Raw genomic sequence first — 20,645 nt, forward strand, 5'->3', positions numbered from 1 at the left:
ATTTCTGATGAAGTCTTACACAGTTCCGTCAAGGCTACGGTCCTGATTTCACTGCAACTGTGAAACATCTCATTACAACTCTTTCACTGCTGCTTTTTGCAAGCACTTGCAGAATCATTAACTTGAATGCCATGCTCATCATTCCTCCCAAGTTGTTCTTTCTGTTATTAAAGGAGTACAGAAGTCTACCAACTGAATTTTTAGACCATGATTATTCTTTTTCTGAGTTCTTAAAACCAAGGCTTATTACACATGGTCTAACTATGGATTTTCAGAGACTGAGTGTTTTCTTGCACTTCTTTTTTGCATTAGAAGTCTTTCCAAGTATATAAATGCACAGGAACTATGATATTATATAATGACTAATGTAAGAATGCAGTAAAGTAAATTATAATAGTTCAGAAAACATGCTTTATAGACAAAGGTGTAGGGCCTCTTATAATTGTACATGTAGACTTAATCTCTTTGGGAATATTTGAAACATAAGACGTTAATGTTCTAACAGAAATAGGATTAAACAGCTGGATGTGTCTTGTCTGTAAACTGAATTTCAAGTCAGTGCAAACAACCTCCACAAACATCTTCAGCATTTCCAAAAAACCCACTGATGCTAAAATTTGAAAAGGAAAACGTAAGGTAGCCAGCATCACTGGATAAACTTCCAGATAAGCTTCCTTCAGACAACTGAATGACAGCTCCAGAAAAACCCGGAACGGCTTTTGTAGTCATGTGAGTAAGAGGATCCAAAAACCACTCAGGAGCATCTGAGAATGTGGGGTATTCTGCATATGCTTACCCCTTTTTTCAAGCTGGGTCACACTGAAAGAATTCCAGATAGGGAATACTGGGGAAGCTGTGAAGGAATTATGTAGTTAAATACAGATCAAGAATTGCATTTTATGTTGTTTTATTTGTAACAAGTGGTTTCAAATCTTTTACTTCCAAACCTGACCGGTTTTGTTAATTAAATTTGTTTTGTTTCACTATTAAGCTTGTCTGGTGTTGCAGATACAAGGTGAATCAGGATAGAGCTGGTAAACTTAGGATGTAATATCTGCATAAAGGCAGAAGCAAGGAGTCTTAGCAGATCTGCAAGAAGATGCAAATATAAACCAGCAGATGTATCAGCATCTCGCCCCTTTTGTTAAGAAGTTTTAAATCAGTGTCAGGCTGTTAAAGCTATGCAAGTCAAATACGTCTAAGGTAAAAGCTGTCTTTCGTGAGAGAAAAATAAAAATCCATGTAACTTCCTCCACATGCTGAAGCGTAGACCTGTATGCAGCATCACAGCATGCCTGTGTGGACAATGTGCAACTTCCTTGCTCAGTAAGGCACTTAAGCATTTAAACAGTGTTAGTCATAAGTACACTGCAGGGGAGTTTGTCTTTTTTCAGTAATAATAATAAAGAAGGTGAACAACTTCTTCCATTCTTTTGACCCTAGCATGCCAACCCTAAATAGTAAACTAAACATTCATGAAAGATTAATCACTTAGGAAATTAGTATCTTCTTATATTTCAGTCAGTGAAACTTCACCAGCGCCATCCATTCAGTGACAGACAGGACGATGTTGATGTGGTACACTGCATCTTGAACCATTCAACCTTCAGAGGATCTCTTATATAGGTAACAGCTGGAGCAGCCCTGTGAAATAGCCACGATGCCTAAACATGAAAAGCCAACCGTCATTGAAGGAAATGGTAATTACAACTACAATTATGCATCTTAAGCACATATTCATTTTCTGCATGTAGCTTAACAGTGTGCAAGTTTTGTTTTCTTCTTGTTCTTTCTAATACAAAATCTTCTTTGTCACAATTCATTACCTTTTGTTCAGAAATTTATTTTACTTGGCTTTTGAAAGCAGCTTTGCTGTGTAAGTTGGCTAGTTGTAGCATGGCAGTGTGGCTTTCCACTGGTTAGTAAATCAAAAGAGTGCAACCACAGCCCGGTTACTTGTCTTGCATTTATATGTAGTTTAGAGGGAAGATTAAGAAAACAAGGTTGTTTTGTGACTTCTGTAAACTGCATAAAGGCAATGCCTCCTTTAATTATTGCTTTGAGTATTTGGTATGAAATGTCAAACATTCTTCATAATAAGATTAACAATATTTCTATACTGATACTGCACTGTTCTGGATGTAAAAAACGTTTTTGTAGGCTGGTAATGCCTAGTGGCTTACTCTGACAAAGTGCAAGGCAACTCTTTGATATAGGAAGTGCTTTCAGTTCTCATGGACAATACTACTCTTTCCAAAATATGGATCTTTTTTGTACGGAACAGACATGACATTTCGTACCTTCACATGGAGGAAAATTGCAAGGGACCTTATTCTAGACTGGTTTCTGAATGAATTCATTAGGTCTTTCTAAGTACCAGGGCTGGTACTACTAAAAAGTACTTTCTATATTTTTAATTCACACTTGTAACGTGCCATAGTAATAAAATGGGTTCTGCTTCCATAGAAAACATCAGAAGGGACTGCTTAGCATTTTGGCAGAATATAACAAGTAGTTCATTTTAAGAGTCCATCCTATTTTCTTTCCTTTTTTTTGCCTGAGCACCTTTATTGTTTTTTTTCTGCCAGTGTTTTCTACAAGTCCCTTTATTGACCAATTTAATTTCCAAGCAGTACATGTTAATGGAGCTCATTTTAATATGAGGGAAGCACAGAATATAATGTAGCATAGGCAAAATACTTACCAACTTCAGCAGAATTTTTATCTGAATTAAAAAAAAAAATGAGCATGAATATAGAACATACATATTTTTATAATAATTTCTAATTAAAAAATTCTTAGAATATCAAGGTTCTAAGTTTATCCTAAATGTCTGCCTTCTGCATGCAGATATCTGACTAAATTAACTTACCTTCTTATTCAGTGACTTTATTATTCATTCAAAGTACAGAGGTTAGCATTCCCGTGGTGAACAAAACCCACACATCTTTATAACTGGAGAAGGCTGAGATCTTTAGGTTGCAGAAACATGATCACTCTGACACATTTTGCATGAAAATTTATCGTATACATAATTTATAATAAAATCTAACTACCTTAATGACAGTTATCAGTATATTTGGAGATGAGATCTTGCGAGTAAATTCAAGACTCCATCTAGATTTAAGAAGACTTAAAAAGCTGGAGCTCCACTTCAAGTAACTATGAGACACTTTCAGAATGTGGTTCTCAGTCCACTTTTGACTTAAAATGTTCCAAGGGCTGGAGTTAGTCAGCACAGAGCTCAGGCACTAATCTGGTTGCAATTTCTTTACAGGAGGTTTTGCTTCACCATTGCTGACAGTCCTGAGGAATATTCTTGCAAAGAATGGATGACCCCAACAGTTGCAAAAATGCAGTCTAGGGCCATACATTTTTGCTTTTTGATATCTTTAGCTCTAGTGAAGCCCTGGTTTGGCCATTCTTCTTGTTTCATAGCATGTCTTCTGCAAAATCTGTGATAGTAGGACATGTATGGTTCATTAAGCTAAGTTAGTGAATGTGAATTCATTGTTCTAGGCTTCTCATATAGGAAAAGAAGACTTAGGGCACAAATCTTCAGAGTGGATGTTTAAAAGAGATCAGATGGAAAGTGCCTATTATCATCTAAAAATAATAAAGAGAATATGTGGTGAGCTGCTGAGCTCTGGGTATCAACCTTAAAAGAGCTGTCTTCTCACAAAGTAAGAAAAAATACAGTTGACTTCAGATCCACTAAGAATGCTACTTTTGTAACTTGAACATAAACTGTTTTCTCCATATTAAAACGTGTTCTTCCCATGTTAACAGTAATATGAATGAATAACAATAAGCTAAGTAAATCACATTTCAGAACCTGAAAAGGTCAGATTGGTATGATTTACTGCAGTCTCACACTTCCTAGAATGCATTGGACACAATATTCTGATTCTAATTCTTGCAGTAAAGACTGAATGAAAATAAAAAACTGCCCACCATCAAGCCAACTGTGTGATGAAGACACAAAGTAAATGTGGCTTCTCCTGGTTGCTTTATTACAGTAATCACCAGGTCCTGCAAGCTTGTCAGATCTCTAGTCTTGCGTAGGACAAAGCACTACATAGCTAGGTCTTTGTCCGGCATAGGTAGGGAAATGTTGGTGTATCCACAGAGATAGTGTAAGACATGGTGGCCTGGAAACTTTTATCCATGCTTTTCTGGAGGGGATGAAATACTGAGGGCTTTCTCACTGAATTATCTTCCTCCTCTACCTTCTGTAGATTTTATAATAGCAAAATCAGATTTGGCCTAAAATTCTTGCACTAAAATTGTGCAATAAACTTATTTATCCCTGAAGGGAAACTTTGCCTAAGAGAAGTCCTGACCCACAAACTGAGAGACAACACTCAAACTTCATGGTGTGTAAGTACAGCCCAGGAAGAAATTAGAAAGAGGAGAATGTAATCAGATGATATGCCCAATGCCAGCCACAGTGCCAACCTGATCTATGTGAGCTCAGTCTCTGTTGTTTTAGTAGAACATTTGTAATTTTTCCTTACCCATGGGAAACAAATGAGCAATTTATGGATGTGAATTGAATGGATTCCATTTGTTCCCTGTGGTCCCATCTGTAATTTTTAGTTGTTGAGTGGGCTACAATTAGTTGGGCAAATTGTCTTTATTGGCAATCTGCAGAGAGGGAAACCTTATTGCCCTTCAGGCAACTTCTGGAAACTCTTTGGGTGTAGAAGTCTGCGGGCCACAGCATGTACATTAAGACTAATAAGTCTTCCAAGACACTAGTGGCTTTATGACATTGTAGTATAAATGTTCTGCCTACTTTAGTATTTATAACCTTACCAATTCAGGTGCAGAAAAATAAGCAGTATATTTGCTAGTGTGACTGTAACTGAATAGGAATTATTATTTTACTTCACAAATTCATAGCTATTGCTGGATAGGATATTTTCTGAGCATTGTGATTTTAATTTTAGTCCATTGGAAGAAATAATTGCAACACTAACTGGGAAAAACATGAAAGAAAAATCAAGCATGGTCTCAAATACTAAGTGTGCCAGTTTTTGTATAAATGTAATTTTTATTTGTAATTTCTGTGTTTCAAGTCCCCTTCTGTGCCCAAGGTCGGCCAAGCTGTTTTTCCCAAGGTATGGTTTCCCCTCCTACACTAAGATGATGGGGTCTATAGTGTTAAGGTCTCAAATCTTGGTTGTTGAAGTCTGCACCAATTCACTCTTGCCATAGACTTTCTGTGAGACCTTGGTATATTATTTCTGGTGTGTTTCACAGCTGTTACTTCTAGTGATATCTTTCCTCACAGAAGTGTTGTAAGACACTTTCATATTTACATGATCAGAAAGAATAGTATGGAAACATATGTAAATATCTAGAATTTAATATTATACAACTCTTCCTTTCTTTTTGACTAGTACTTCGTATGCATTTGTTGCCTAATATGATCTTGCATCGCTGACAGTTCTACATGTTCAGCACCCAGTTTATTAGCTATTTAGCCTGATGACTTTCTGGCACTGAAAAAATTCCAGCATGGTCCAGTCCAGAGGAAGACACAATAGTTGCTTGCAAGGCTCTATCTGCATATGATCCATTTCATTGGCTTGATAATTAATTAACAAAGTAAAAATTTATTTTGTAACATATACAAAAAGTCTGATAGCATTCTTTGAATTACAGATTACTTTGCATACCACTGAAATTTTTTATGGCACCAGCATGCAGAATTGCTTAGCAGCCGTCAGTTTTACGTAATAGTAATATGAGCAGTAATACTACACAGTGGGCCATATTTTATGGGGTAGTTCCAAGAATCATTATCCCTCTCAGTGAAAAATCAAGGAAATTATGTCAGTATAAAATGAATTTAAAAAAAAAATCCAAAACATGAAATCTGAGTAGTACCCTCTGATAAGTGGTGTACAAACAACTTGGAAAAATAATGTAAGGATACAACAGCCTCCACAATCTGCTAAATGGCCATCCCATATAGCAAAGACTCCTATGGTTTTATACATTTTTTTCTGTCCTTAATTTCCTCACCAGCCAACATGTCAACATTTTGAACTCTCTCCTGAGCTGTCTGATATTCTGTCTTCACTGCAGTCTCTGACTTGCAAGTTAGTCTGAGCCCACATTCAAGATGTCCTCCTTTAGTCTTGTTGGCTCATTTGTGGCTATAGTCTAAAACATAAATAAGACTTCAGGTAAAATGATAGCTTACTCAGATTACATTTTCCTTGCCCTTAGTCTAGAAAGATGAGAAAGTTTCCCTCAAACTACTGTGGGGAAAAAAAACCCAGAAAGTGATTGGATTTCCAAGAGCATAAGGAGTTATGGACTATAGCTCCAAATATACCTAATGATGTATGTATCATTAGGGCAGGATGATGTATCCTGGAAGGTGTAACAGCTGAGCAATCATTTGCTCTGGGTCACATAAACTCAAGTTAGCTGACTCAAAGCCTAATATTCTGATATTAGCCCTATGAATATTAATACTGTGAAGAAACGAGTTCCTATCAACCCTTTTCTGGAACAACGAGTAATTCTGGACAGTGCTTTAGTAAGATATAGTTGATTTTAGTGGAGGATTCACTAAACTTTTGATAAGTGGGATCACATGAAGATCTGTTTACAAAAGCAGAAGGCAAGTATATCTACCTAAAAGGATCCCACATAGTGATGATTTTGTTCCTGCATCAAAGACAATACATTTTTATATTAACAAACCAGAGCATCAGAAATGCTCTTCAGCTTTCCTGTAGGATGATAATACAGTGCCTGTGGAATGCACTCTACTGTTTCTCTATGTTGTGGTTTATAGAAGAACATTTAAATGTAGTGCTAAACTACATTTAGATTTAGTCACCATAAAATGTAATTTGTTTATCATTGAAATGTTTCTCCAATAATTCAGTAAGACATGGTTTGCCACAAGCACCTAAAGTGCTGAGTTATGAGCTGCCTAGCCTCTTGCTTTCTTCTTTGAAAAGTATTACAGAGTTAATGACCTGAAATAGCTTTCTAGTAATAATAATGTTAAGCACAGTAATGATTATTTATCTTTCTTATTGCTCAAATACCCAACCAACTGTCAACATTGGTCTTTTAATGATATGTGCAAAAACCCCAAACACAAAAAGATGATGCAACAGCTTGTCTGAATTACAAGTCTCCATGGATAGCTGTAATGTGGGTGCGGTTTGGGGTGGCTACATAGCTTACATGACTGCATGCATATATGCTGTTCAGGACAGACCTCAGGGGTGGTAAAGCTCCTTCATCCCCCCTCCTCAGTGATTTTGTTCCTCCTAAACAGCACCAACGGCTATCACAGCTGACTCAAGTGAATAAATTTTAGTTGTACCCTGAGCTTCAGATTTTATGCTAGTGACACAGCTCATGACATAAAGAAGAGAGCAAGGAAACTGGAGGATTAGAGAGTCCTCATTGCCTTCCAGTTTCTTTTAAAAATAAATTCTAGTACAATGCTTTCTGCATCATACCCCAAGACCTGGGAGAGATCTCTTGTTCTGTGGATACACCAGAATGAGAAGGACAAACCTCTAACATTCTTCATATGAACACATTTCATCTCTATATGACCATGGGGCTGTGGAGGCAGGAATGCTGTGAAGTTCAGTTTGGAGCTATAATTTTAAATTTTTGCAGAAATAGCTTTTGAAGCTGCACTTGTGTTTGTTAGGTATGTCTGTAGTACCCACTACTTCTCTAGCTGCATGATTCCATGTAATCGCTGTTCATGTTTTCTAGACTTGTTTTGTGGCAATATATACTTCTGTTTGATTTTATTCTTTTTCTTCATTTCTTTAAAAACTTCTTTGTTATCACTCACATGCCTGAGCATTTAGATGAAAAAAAGATATAAACACACAGGAGTCACTATTCAGATACACTCCCTTCTAGTAGTGTTCCCAGTACTTTCTTCAAGCAGCCTGAAATCTATTAATTAGTTTAACACTTCATTTTACCTGAAATGTTGGATTCAGAATAGTGCATTTGTTACCTTTATGCTATTAGAATTAATTAAACCCCAACAGCTACCTTTTGCCCTGCTTAAGCCTCTGTATTAGTCCATTGTCACTTTCACTATTATGTCAGTATGATGTGAACTTGAGCATGATACACTTTTACTGCTAATACATATTTCAGTATATATGATAAACTTCCAGCTGTTTGCTTGTTGTATGGGCTCATCAGAATCTGTAGTGAGGTCAATCTTATACCATTAAAGTGCTTTCCTGGGAATTTCTGTCTGACTGGAGGAGATCAGCAAAAGCATTAGTTGCAATAAAAGACCGTGACCTATTGTTGCATGCAAAGTATCCTTTAGAAGTGTCTGTCTTCATCTTTGCAAGCTTTCAATAGCAATGTAATGATCTTTGTCAAATGGAGATCCTGTTACTGTCAGCAGCAGAAGGCATATGTCCAGACAGAACAAAGGAACACTTATTTTCCCATTCCACTGATGATATAGAATGTTAATATTTTTGCATAGTCTTAAAAAATTACTGTGCAGATGCTGAGGAAATGTTAGAAAATGTAATTACAATGAAATTTTTTGTGGAGGGAACTTAGACTCTCTACATATATCCAAGTTTTAAAATGCCTGTCAAATTCTGCGTAATAACCCTCTGCCCATTATTGCACACAGTGAAACAAGACCCTAGATTCCTTCTTGTTTGCAGCCTTACATATTTTACTGCTTTTCTTTGATACTAGGTAAAGCTAAGAAGTTGTGCCTGACAGTTAGCTACAGCAGTCCCTAGATAAATAAATTTGTGTATAAATTTTTGATAATCACTAGTGGCTTAATAAAACTTATAAAAGGAACTAGGGAACTAGGGAATGGGTGGTGAAAAAATAGAAAGAAAAATTCAACAGTATTACACATGAGTGAAGAAGGAAGATATCTTCTCACCTGAAAAATACGAATATAGGTATCATGACACGTCACCTGTCCTGTCTGTACAGAGGGGAAGTTAGACAACATACATCTGGAACATAGATGATATATAGGAGTGGAATGACAGCTGCCTATTTCTATTCATGGTAATATTTCTGAGTCTTCTCCTAAATCTCTTACTACCATGTATTTTTATATATTTCACTGATGTGTCTCAAGTGCTGTCCTACATGTACAAGCTCAAAGATACCTCAGGAGAACCTATTAGCTGCTGGCTTCTCAGGTATTAGTTGGATTGCTTCTGAAGAAACATTGCTGGTGAATACCACTAGCAGTTTCAGGAGTGACCTGTTAAGTACTATGTTCATACCAATATTTGCAGAAAGCATATTAATTAGATATTATTATGGACATAATGCATTTTAAATTATTTTTCTTTCTTCTCTATATATGCATGATCCCAGTTTCAAAATGTACCAGGCAAATGAATTGGATACTTTCATGGTTATTGATGGGTAGTAGAGACAGCATCTCTTATTGAACTTACTGAAACTGAAAAACTTAACCAAGAGATCTACCCCAAACCAAAGATGTTTCTGAGCAGAAATACTACTTGCTTCTGTAAATAGGATCTCTCTCTAGAGTCTCCAATGTTTTTATCATCTCCTGAGTGGTAGAAAAGGACTGTGGTACAGCATATGAACGAGCTGGGTCAACTTTTGTCACTATGCTTAGAGATTTTGTTGCTGGAACTGAGAGTAAGTCTCCTCTTCCTTCTGGGAATGTGCTCTTCAGCCATGCTGCAGCTATGAAGCTTCATGCCGTCCAGTCAGGCAATCAGGAAATGATTCTTTTAATCTCCTTTAATCTCAGTCAGTGCTTATCTTTCATATGTTTAAGAAATTCTCTGAGAATTGCCTGAGAAGCATTTTCATGTTCCTTGTTCTTTTCCACAAATTGTAGGATATTGCTATTGTGTTTCTTTTTCAAGGTCTTCCTGTCCTACATATTTCTTCCATAAGAGGGCGTTCTTCATGGCATCACTTTGGGGCTTACTTATTTGAGTGCTGAAGGAAAGTGTAACTATTTTTATTGCCTTCAACTTATTTCTTGAAAACTATTTGCTCTGTTCCAAAAAGCTGGGTTTGTGAAATGGCGTAAGGGAGTACAATACAGTAACTGCCAAGAATTTCTCAAAACCCCTGCATTCCTAATGACTGATCCACACTTCACATGCACTGGCCTTTGTTTTCACTCCACAGATGGTAGTGATATTGACAATGAAGAAGGCAGTGCAGCTGAGAATGAAGAAAATGTCAAAGGAACAGGTAAGTCGTGTGGATTATTTTGAGGCCACACTCAGATGTTTTATGATTATCTGTATGAATAAAGGAGGATGAAATTCCTACATCTGACATACTGCCTTCTCTCATGTGTTTGTTTTTCTCCAACACTGATAAAGGGGGGAAGAGAGCAACACCGAGAACCAGAAGGGGACATGCAAGAGGGAGAGCCAGGCGGGGTGGTGAGGAGGATGAGGATGACGAAGATGGGACAAGGAGAGCTGGGCATCGCAGGCACAGAAACCGTAGAGGACGGGGACGAGCAGCTGGAAAGGAGGGCAGTGATTCTGATGGGGACCCTGCAAAAGCCAGGAAGAATGAGGCAAATCACAAATCCAAGGAAGGTGATGAAGAAGAAGATGAGAAAGGAGGTAAAAGTGGTAAAGGCAAAAATGAGAAGAAACAGGACAAAAAGCCTGATAAGAAAGGAAAAAAAGAGAAGGCCAACAAGAAGAAAAAAGACAAAAAGAAATCAGGATCTGGGTAATTCAGTAAATTATTTTTTAAATATAAACCCATAGTTATCTTACATAAAACCTGCTTTCATTTATAGCTGTGAAATACCAAGAGTCAGTATGACTCCCTTACTCATTACAGCCCAATTAGAGCTGGGCAGATTTTATTTTTTTCCTGCAGTGAGGAAATGCTGGCTGAGTGAAATGGAAACTTTCCACAAAACCATATCCACTTCAGTGGAATGAAGTCAGGGATTTGTCACAGGTCCAGGGTGGGACCTTGGGAAATGACCAGCCAGGCCCTTCTGGGACTGCTGGTACCCTGAGGATTAGGTTAAAGCTGTTCTGGTGGAATGGGAGCTCAAGCCAGGCTCACCCTTATTGTAGTTAAATACCCTAAGTTTATGAGCTGTTCTCTGGAGAAAGGGAGTGAAAGTGACAGAGGAGGAGAGCAAATGACACAGAGAGGTTATAACATGTGAGATCTGTCCTGCTTTTTCCTTTCCCCAAAACTAAAATCTCCCAAATCCTAAGCTGGTAACCCTCCAAAACCCCAAGGCCTAGTTTTATTTCCAGTCCAGAACTAAAATCTTGACACTTTTCACAAGATCAAGTTCTTTTTTTCCCAATCAGGTTCGAGCCAGCTTTTTGTAAAAGAACAGTGCCAAAATTTCAAGAACTCAGAACCAAGGACTGACACGGGATTTTCAAGTCTGCCTCCCACTCACTCCCTCTGAAATATTACCGTTCAGTTTCCCAAAACATTTAATGCAACCTGGGGTCTTTGGAAGACCTCACTGACATGGAGCACTTCAAAAAATTATTTTGTATTTTTCTGCCATCCTGGCATTCTCTTGCTCCCTGTCCCTGCTTGTGCTGTTGAAAGGAAACAACCCCTGGGAATGGTGTATAATGGAGCAAATGCAGCTAGGCATACTTATCTCAGTGGAGAGGGAGAGACATTCCCCTTCCCCCATTCAGCACTTGTTACAGCTGTTTGTGTTCCCAAAGGCATCACTGGAGAGTACAGCAGGAGTCAAAGAAAAGAAAAAAATACAGTGGGAAGTGCTGTTGCATTAATTTGTTCATGATCCCATTTCAATATACCCCTACTTCATTTCCCTTCCCTACAGGAGTGCCTAAAATCTTTCTTCATGCTGGGTCTTCACTGTCGTGCCAATTATACCCCTCTGTGCAATTTCTGTATGCATATAGCAACAGTCCTGAATGTGTGAATCCATGTTCCTTTGCTTATAATTGTCTTCCACTGTAAACATTTATTGAGTGTTATTTTAAAAAAAATCACTGAAAATATAAAATTGAATGAGGGCACAATATTTTTCATTGTCTTTCAAAGTTCTTAATATTAAAATACATACATTTGGGCTAAATAATTAGAAATCGCTACCTGGATCAAGACTTTGTTCTGGAGGTGGTAAGCATAACATTTGAGGAAAAACTGAGGATGTTCTGGAAGATACCTCAAGATCATTATATTTTTAGACTTTTAGGGGACCATCTGACAAGATTAGAGAGCAATAAATATAAGAATATTTTAAAAGAAAAACAAAAATAATGTAAGAATAAAGGAAAATAGGCTGGTGATCAGCTGTGATTCAGATAAAGGATTTGCAAATCTTCAGGACAGAAGAGAAGGGTGGCAGCATAGAAATACAGCCTCCCTAGCACATCCATTAAGACCTACCACAACAAATGCTATGGGCTGTTTAAATGTACATCTTACTGATGTAGTTTTTTAATTGCCAAGACATTTCAGCATGAAAAAGCATGAAAAGAGTAAAATAAGAAGTTGAGAAAGAAAAAAAAAACCAACAAAAAATCTGTAACAAAAAGAAAAGTAAAATTAAATGTGATATTATTCCACAGAGAGATAATACTGTATTTGCTGCTGTCATTGTGGATTTTGCTAAACAGTACAAACACTTCCCTTTCTAGCTAGGTCACAGTACAAGTCAGTAGAATCTGCTGCTGTTACCCTCTTCCTCCCCTCTACTTTTCACCTAAACCAGGACAACATCTTTATGCCCTAGTTATTCTACATAAAGGACATAAAGGAATCCTAGATGAACTATGTGTTGATTCCTTTTTGGTTTTTTTTAACCTGATTATTTTGATCTCTGCTAATTTGTGGTAGTGAGTTTCACAGGATAATTCCAGGGTGAAAGGAGTTATTTCTGGGTGAGTTTTAAATCTTCTGTTCTTAGGCAGAAACTGTGTGCAGTCACTTGAGCTACAAATCCTCAGAGAAGGAATCTTATATTCTGCCTAGCCTATGCACTTTCTGTTTTTACTGTATAGCTCTACATGTGAGGAAATCAACTGATTTTTAGTAGGATTACTGAACAGTATAAAGCTTATGCAAAAGTCCATGGGTACATGGAAGATTAAGGCAGTACAGGCACTGCATCTTTTTGCTAGCAGGAAGATTGCTGAAGAGCACTAACTGCCAGGGGATGTTACTGGGATTATCAATAAACAATAGAATTTTCACAAAAAACTAGGAAGAAATATAGTCAAATTTATTCACTCATCACTGTAAACTCTTAAAGTCCTACCAGTCTTTTCACTGAAAACATCCAATCTCCAAGAAAACGTTTTCATCTTAATTTTTACCTTTATAAAATGGCTTTTACAAAAATTGTGAGAAAAGTAGATTACATCCATAAAGAGGAGATGAAACTAAAACCAAAACACAGATGTACAATATGGGCATAAAACCAAAACACAGATGAATATTATGAGCAAGTTCATTATGTGTGTGATTTAAGGAAGCATCATTGATTTCAAAAGCTCTACCGACTTAGGAAAAGATTCATTGTGTGCATTGAACCGGAGCCAGAGAAGGTGGGGGCTTGATGTGAAATTATTTAGTGATGCTTTGTGCTCTGTGTTAGTCTGAAAGTCACAGTGAACCCTTCTGGCCTTCAAATGTAAGAGTTGCAACCTTTCATGAAAGGCTAAGACTTTCAGTTGCAGAAGATGGAATTCTGATTTCCTGGCTTAAATCTCATAGTGTTCAACCACTTGAGCTAAAGGAAAAATCTGCTGTAACTGCGTAAAGTGTGACTGTGTAGTGTAAACACTCTTGAAAATACTGATTTCTTAAAGGTGCTTAGAAATTTGGAATTTTTATTGTTTTCCTGGTTCCAAAGGAAAGTGAAAAATGAAAGATGAGACGTGTTTGCAAAGACAAAGCGGTAGTGGGCAATGGGCACCAGAGCCAATATTATCCCTACTTTACCTCTTGTGTTCTGCTCAGCTTCCTTTCCTCAGTAAGCTCACTGCATTAGCACTTACCACTCATATTTCCCACCACTCTCACTACGATCTCATAAAACTGTGTATTTCAATTTTGCATAACGCAGCAATCTTCTGTCAAAGGAAATCATTAATATTGGGCATGTTGCTGTCTGCTTTGTAAAATGCAAAACAGCTGATTGTAACAACTACAGATTTAAAGCACTCTCAAAACCAGACTCCTTTAATCCTTCTGTTCTTCTTAAAGACATGGCTCATTTTGCATTACAATGCCTTAAAATTGTATGCACAAATCTTTTTCTTGACCTTCATCCATTCGACTTAAGTTTTCATATAGTTCTTCCCTTGCTCTTCGCAATACTGGAATAACAATAAGTATGTCTCGTGTTCAGTAGCTGTGTTCCTTTCTGTAGATTTATATTTTCTGCGGCACTGTTTTTTATCACATGAAGTCTGAAATTTTATGGCTGATGGGTTCAACTCTCTAATGTGACAGTCTTTTCAATAAATAGCATTTGAGTCTTTAATAGCAGGGTACCTGATAACTATGAGAGCTTTTTTCTTTCCTTTGCCAACTTATTCCTCTGTGTCTGAAATTTTTTAACTGATTCCCTATAGCTTTTGCTATAATGATGTGTATTTCATGAAAACTAAAGGTAGATGACCAATGAGAAATTTGTATTTTGCTGTGTTGCAAAAAGAATTTTGCTTTTATTGTATTTGTTTGTTTTGAAACTTTTCATAAATATTCTTACTGATAAACCCTTTTGTCCTTTATGTCACACAAGTAAACCCTTTGACCTTCATGTCACACAAATCTTTAATGACACCTGTGTTATCTGTTTTGGTAGAAGAAAAAGTTTATAATTCTTTAGTTGTTCAGAAGACAGAAACTATAGAATTAGGTGGCTTAGGTAAAAAATCATTCAGCTCTGACATCAGATTTCGAATATCAAACACTCAGAAAGGTGAATTATAAGCAAAACAGTCTGAAAACTGCTTGCCTGGTAAAGCCTGAATGAACTGTTCCCAAAACAAACCAGAAAACTATTTAAAAAAAACCTCCAGTACATTTTCAAATATTCAAAACAAAAAAAAAGGCAAAAGAAAACACAACAAAAAACAAATAGAAATGCATTAAACTGCTTTTACTAGGCGCTCAGTTAGTGGTAGTTGTCACCGTCAGCCTTTTAGGGCAGGAAGTCAGAGTCTAATGATTGCCTTTTTATCATTTTCCTGTTTGCTGGCGTAAGAAAAGGTAACACCTGTTGCTAATGATTTGCTATATGCCATTATATGAGATGTAAGAGTGCTCACAGAAAAGGATATCTATGCAGGTTTTAGGAAAGTGGACATTGCCTTAATCAGCAATGCTTTCCAAAGATACTACAAACAGTTGCATGAATAAGAAGTTCAGATTACCACACAACACATCTGGAGATGCCATTACTATTGCATCTGCTTACTCCGAGTGCTAGGACACATCACAGCCTTGCTGCAATGTGGCTTTGAATCTTTCCCATCTCTGAAATGTTACTGCCTTGATCAGTCGATGGGCTGTCATCTGGTGTTTACACTTGTCTTTGCTGTGGCTGTGGTGTCTCTTCTCTCTCCTGTGGCACACTGAAGTGGGGTGAACAAGTTCATTTTTATGACTGCAGGTATAGTGTTCTCACTTGTCTGTTGTGAGTTTGGGTTGGACTCTGAGGAGGCTGGTTACTCCTGCAGGAACAATCACTGGCTGTCAGACACTTCCCCAGGAGCACTGCCCACTCTCCATGGGATGCTCTGGGTGTAGTGCTGGTTCAGCTGCGGCTCTGCACTTTGTGCGCAGGCTTTGCCTTTCATACTAAAATTAATAACAAGTCTAAGTGAACTGTGTCCTCCCTTCTGTGCAACAGTGAAGGCATTTATCTAGGTCTCAAAGTTAACAAGAATTAACACCAAGTATGTGCTTCAGTGAAAACTTCTGTCCTTTCTAAGTTTTGGTGATGGTTTTTGTTCCTGCTTTTATTTGAAGCTCTGATTCTGACTCTGAGGAGGAGCCAATTACAGAGGAGGAATTAGCCAAGCTGAAAGAAGAAGTAGAAGAAAAAAAGAAACTAATCGCCACGCTACGAAACAAGCCATGGAAGATGAAAAAGAAGTTGTCTGTCCTGAAGTATGGTTTGATTTCCATAATGTATATCTGGCATCCTGCTTTGCACTTTGCACTGTTTTTCTGAACTTTCACTTTATTTCTAGACCTACTGACACAATTGACTTCAAACTATCTCTAATCTCTCTTTCCCAGCATGTGTTTTCACAGGAAGTGGAAGTAAATGGCATTGCAGATCAGTACTTTCTTGTCTCTGTAGACCTGAAATCAAATATGAACAACTCAGGTCTTTTTCTTTTTTAAGTTTCCATTACACCCCCCTGCAAAATCTTTCATTTTCATCAGTTAGGTTAATGTTGGTAAATTCTTCCACTGATAAGTTTACTATCTCATTCAATAAGAATGATGCAATTTCAGGAATACCTCAAGATTACTAGGGTGGGAAGAAAGGGTTTATCTTTCTATTCTTACTTTTTGGAAAGAAGAACAGATTTTTTTTAACTTATGAAAAAGCAAACTGATTGGAAACTGAGCTTGCATTTTCATTGATTTTTAGGTATGCCACATATAAAACTGCATTTTGCCCTAGCAAACCTGTTACTACATTTTCATTAAGGCTAAAAGTTAAGTTTTCATTTAGAGTTAAATTTCCACCAAGCACAGGGAACTGGGTAAACACAGGGAACTTTATTCTTTTGCCAAAACTGTCAGGCTCCTCTCTTTTGAATAACTCATTCACTGCAGTACTGCCCAAATACCAACAAAACCTATGGTCATGTTTTGTTAGACACATCTAACAGAGAAAGTATGGTCTCTCCTGCAGACAGTTTTTGATATGGATAGAAAACACAGACATAATGGTAGGAGAGAGCATATGAAATATGGTGTGGAAGATCTACAATTTTTTCCTTCTAGAAGGTAAGGTCATTTTGGGAAGGATACAGCTGCAAAGAGGAAATGGAAGGTATGTTGTGAAAGAAGGTGACATGGAAGGGGGTAAAAGAGAACAGAGGACCTAGGAGACGTAAAGTGGAAGCATTGTGAAGGTGAGGGAAATTTCAGAAAAAAATAGATGAGCAGATTAGATAATCAGATAACAATTACTTTATTTTGCATAGTCTATAATTGAAGAATCCCCATATACATAAAGTTAAAATTTATTGTATTCTTACTCTGAACAGAGCTTCTATTTTTATACCCAATCTTATATCCCAGCATTCCTAGCAATTTCTAGTTCCTAGGAAACTTCCTAGCCTGGTACGGCCCTGGACCATTACCCATTACTGCTCTTCCATGTGGGTGGCAAAGAAGATGCAACATGTAGTCCAAGGGCAATCAAAAGAGACTTCTGCGCCTTGGGACAGTTGGTAAGGGGATCTGGGGCACAGGTAGCTTTTTCCTCTATCCTTCCAGTTGTGGGCGGTGATACTGGAAGAAACAGACAGACTCAGCCTATCGATACGTGGCTCCATGGCTGGTGTCACTGACAGAATTTTTCATTTTTCGATAACAGGATGGTCTACATGGCACGAGGCCTGCTGGTGTTAGACGGGATTCTTCTCTTGAAGGAGGAGGAAGAGGGTCTTCCCTCATGAGGTAGCAGGGCTGCCTGATCAAGGGGAATGTACTGACAAAGCCTTCTTACTCCAGCTGCAGGAGGCATCATGCTTGTAGGCTCTCATCCTGCTGGGGGACTTCAATGACCCTGACAACTGCTGGAAAAGTAGCATGGAGCACTGTAGGCAATCCAGGAGACTCCTGGTGTGCATTGAGGATAATTTCTTAGGCCACATCTTAGGGACAGGCCTAAGGACCAGAGGAGATGTAATACTGGACCTGTTGGACACCAACGCAAGTGAGCTAATCAGAGACGTCAAGATTGGAGGCAGCCTGGGCTGCAGTGATCATGCACTGCTGGAATTTGTAGTCCTGAGGCATATGGGACAGGCAAAGAATAAAGTCAGGACCCTGAATTTTAGGAAAGCAAAATTCCAGCTGTTCAAGGAGTTAGTCAATGGGACCCGCTTGGAAATTGCGCTCAGAGACACAGAAAAACAGAGCTGGAAGATCTAAGGATGCTTTCCATAGAATGCAAAAGCTCTTGATCCCCATGTGTGAGAAATCAGGAAAGGACAGTAAGAGACTGGCATGGATGAGTCAAGGCCTGCTGGTCAAACTAAAGAGCAAGAGGGAAATGCACAGGCAGGCAGTCGAAGCAGGGAGAGGTATCCCAGGAAGAGTATAGGGACATACATGTGTAAGGATGGGCTCAGAAAGACCAAGGGCCAGCTGGACCTCAACTTGGCAAGGGATGCAAAGAATAATAAGGGTTTCTATAGGTAAGTCAGCCAGAAAAGGAAGGTCAAAGAAAGTGTACCCCCAATGAACATGACTGGCACATTCGTAACAAGAGATAAGGAGAAGGCTGAGATACTCAACAACATTTTTACCTCAGTCTTCACTGGGAACTTCTCTTCCCACACTTCTCAAGTGGGTGGACCTCAAGACAGGGACTGGGGGAGCAAAGTCCCTCCCACTGTAAGAGAAGATCATGTTCATGACCACCTGATGAACCTGAAGATACGTAAGTCTATGGGACCTGATGAGATGCGTCCCAGAGTCCTGAGGGAGTTGGCTGATGTAGTTGCCAAGCCACTCTCCACAATATTTGAAAAGTCATGGCAGTCAAGTGAAGTCCCTGGTGACTGGAAAAAGGGGAACATTGCACCCATTTTTAAAAAGGGTAGAAAGGAGGACCATGGGAACTATTGCCCTGTCAACTTCACCTCTGTGCCTGGGAAGATCAGAGAACAGAACCTCCTAGAAGCTATGTTAAGACACATGGAAGAGAGGGAGGTGATTCAAGACAGCCAGCACGGCTTCACCAAGGGCAAGTCTTGCCTGACCAACCTAGTGGCCTTCTATGATGGGGTGACTACATCAGTGGACAAGGGAAGAGCTATGGATGTTATCTAGCTGGACTTTTGTAAGGCCTTTGCCATGGTCCCCCGCAACATCATTCTCTCTAAATTGGAGAGGTATAGATTTGATGGATGGACTATTTGGTGGATAAGGAATTGGCTGTATGGTCATATCCAGAGAGTTAGTGGTCAATGGCTCAATGTCTGTAGGGATATGAGTGATGAGTGGTCTCTTTCAGGAGTTTGTACTGGGACCAGTACTGTTTAATATCTTCATCAATGACACAGACAGTGGGATCGAGTGCACCCTCAGCAAATTTGCAGATGACACCAAGCTGAGTGGTGCGGTTGACATGCTTGAGTGACGGGATGCCATTCAGAGGGACCTGGACAAGCTTGAGAAGTGGGCCCGTGTGAACCTCATGAGGTTCAACAAGGCCAAGTGCAAGGTCCTGCACCTGGGTTGGGGCAACCCCCAGTATCAATACAGGCTGGGGGATGAAGGACTTGAGAATAGTCCTGCAGAGAAGGACTTGTGGGTACTGGTGGATGAAAAACTGGGCATGAGCTGGCAATGTACGCTCACAGCCCAGAAAGCCAACTGTATCCTGGGCTGCATCAAAAGAAGTGTGTCCAGCAGGTCAAGGGAGGTCATTCTGCTCCTCTACTCAGCGCTGGTGAAACCCCACCTGGAGTACTGCATCCATCTCTGGAGTCCTCAGCACAGGAAACACATAGACCTGTTGGAGCAGGTCCAGAGGAGGGCCACAAAAATGATCAGGGGGCTGGAACACCTCTCCTTAAGGAAAGGCTGAGAGAGTTAGGGTTGTTTAGCCTGGAGAAGAAAAGGCGCTGGGGAGACCTTATTGCAGCCTTTCAATACTTAAAGGGGGCTTATAAGAAAGATGGGGACAAACTTTTTAGTAGGGACTGTAGCAATAGGACAAGTGGTAATGGTTTTGAACTAAAAGAAGGTAGATTCAGAGTAGGTACAAGGAAGAAATTTTTTATCATGAGGGTGGTGAGGCACAGGAACAGGTTGCCCAGAGAGGTTGTAGATGCCCCATCCCTGTAAACATTCAAGGTCAGATTGGATGGGACTCTGAGCAAACTGATATAGTTGAAGATGTCCCTGCTCATTGGAAGGGGGTTGAACTAGATGACATTTAAAGGTCCCTTCCAGCCCAAACCATTCTGATTTGTTGATTAACATCAGCTGCTTCTCTCAGTCTGCTTATATGACATTGTAAAAAAGATGTGTTTCAGGACAACTGGCAAATGTACTTGCAGTGAGGGTAAATGATTAACTACAAATAGAAGCCTCTAAATCAGATGTGTAATTTTTTACATGATAAGTTTTAGCTCAGCCACTAGTTGTGGGTTTGAATCAGGAGCCCCTCAATGAACATCTGTAGCCTCTGTCATCCTTTCCATGTCAGAGGGAGTGGGAATATCAATCCTTTCTGGCCTTAAAAATCTATGTTACTGTGAAATGTTTGCAATTGGATGAGTGCTTCTAGTCATCCGCAGTGAATGCTAAATTTCTGCACTTTTTTTATTCTTTGAGGTGGGCTTTCTCAATTAAGCCAATAATGAGTTTTCAAAATCCCACCCTTGTCAGCTGCCTTT

The 20,645-nt window shown here is 38.8% G+C and overlaps 1 protein-coding gene across 1 annotated transcript in view; it reads left to right on the top strand.

Annotated features, from left to right (window-relative positions):
• The first annotated feature begins 1,586 nt into the window (after positions 1–1,586).
• The window catches only part of TMC1 (transmembrane channel like 1), a 72,121-nt gene continuing 53,062 nt past the window's right edge, over positions 1,587–20,645 (top strand). The window contains exons 1-4 of the mRNA XM_030005857.1: positions 1,587–1,700; positions 10,183–10,248; positions 10,383–10,746; positions 16,018–16,158. Coding sequence (XP_029861717.1) covers positions 1,661–1,700; positions 10,183–10,248; positions 10,383–10,746; positions 16,018–16,158 — 611 coding nt within the window. The 5' untranslated portion in view covers positions 1,587–1,660. The remainder of the gene's footprint in view (positions 1,701–10,182; positions 10,249–10,382; positions 10,747–16,017; positions 16,159–20,645) is intronic.

The sequence above is a fragment of the Aquila chrysaetos genome, chromosome Z (genome assembly GCF_900496995.4).
Source record: "Aquila chrysaetos chrysaetos chromosome Z, bAquChr1.4, whole genome shotgun sequence".
In the NCBI taxonomy this organism is placed as follows: domain Eukaryota; kingdom Metazoa; phylum Chordata; class Aves; order Accipitriformes; family Accipitridae; genus Aquila; species Aquila chrysaetos.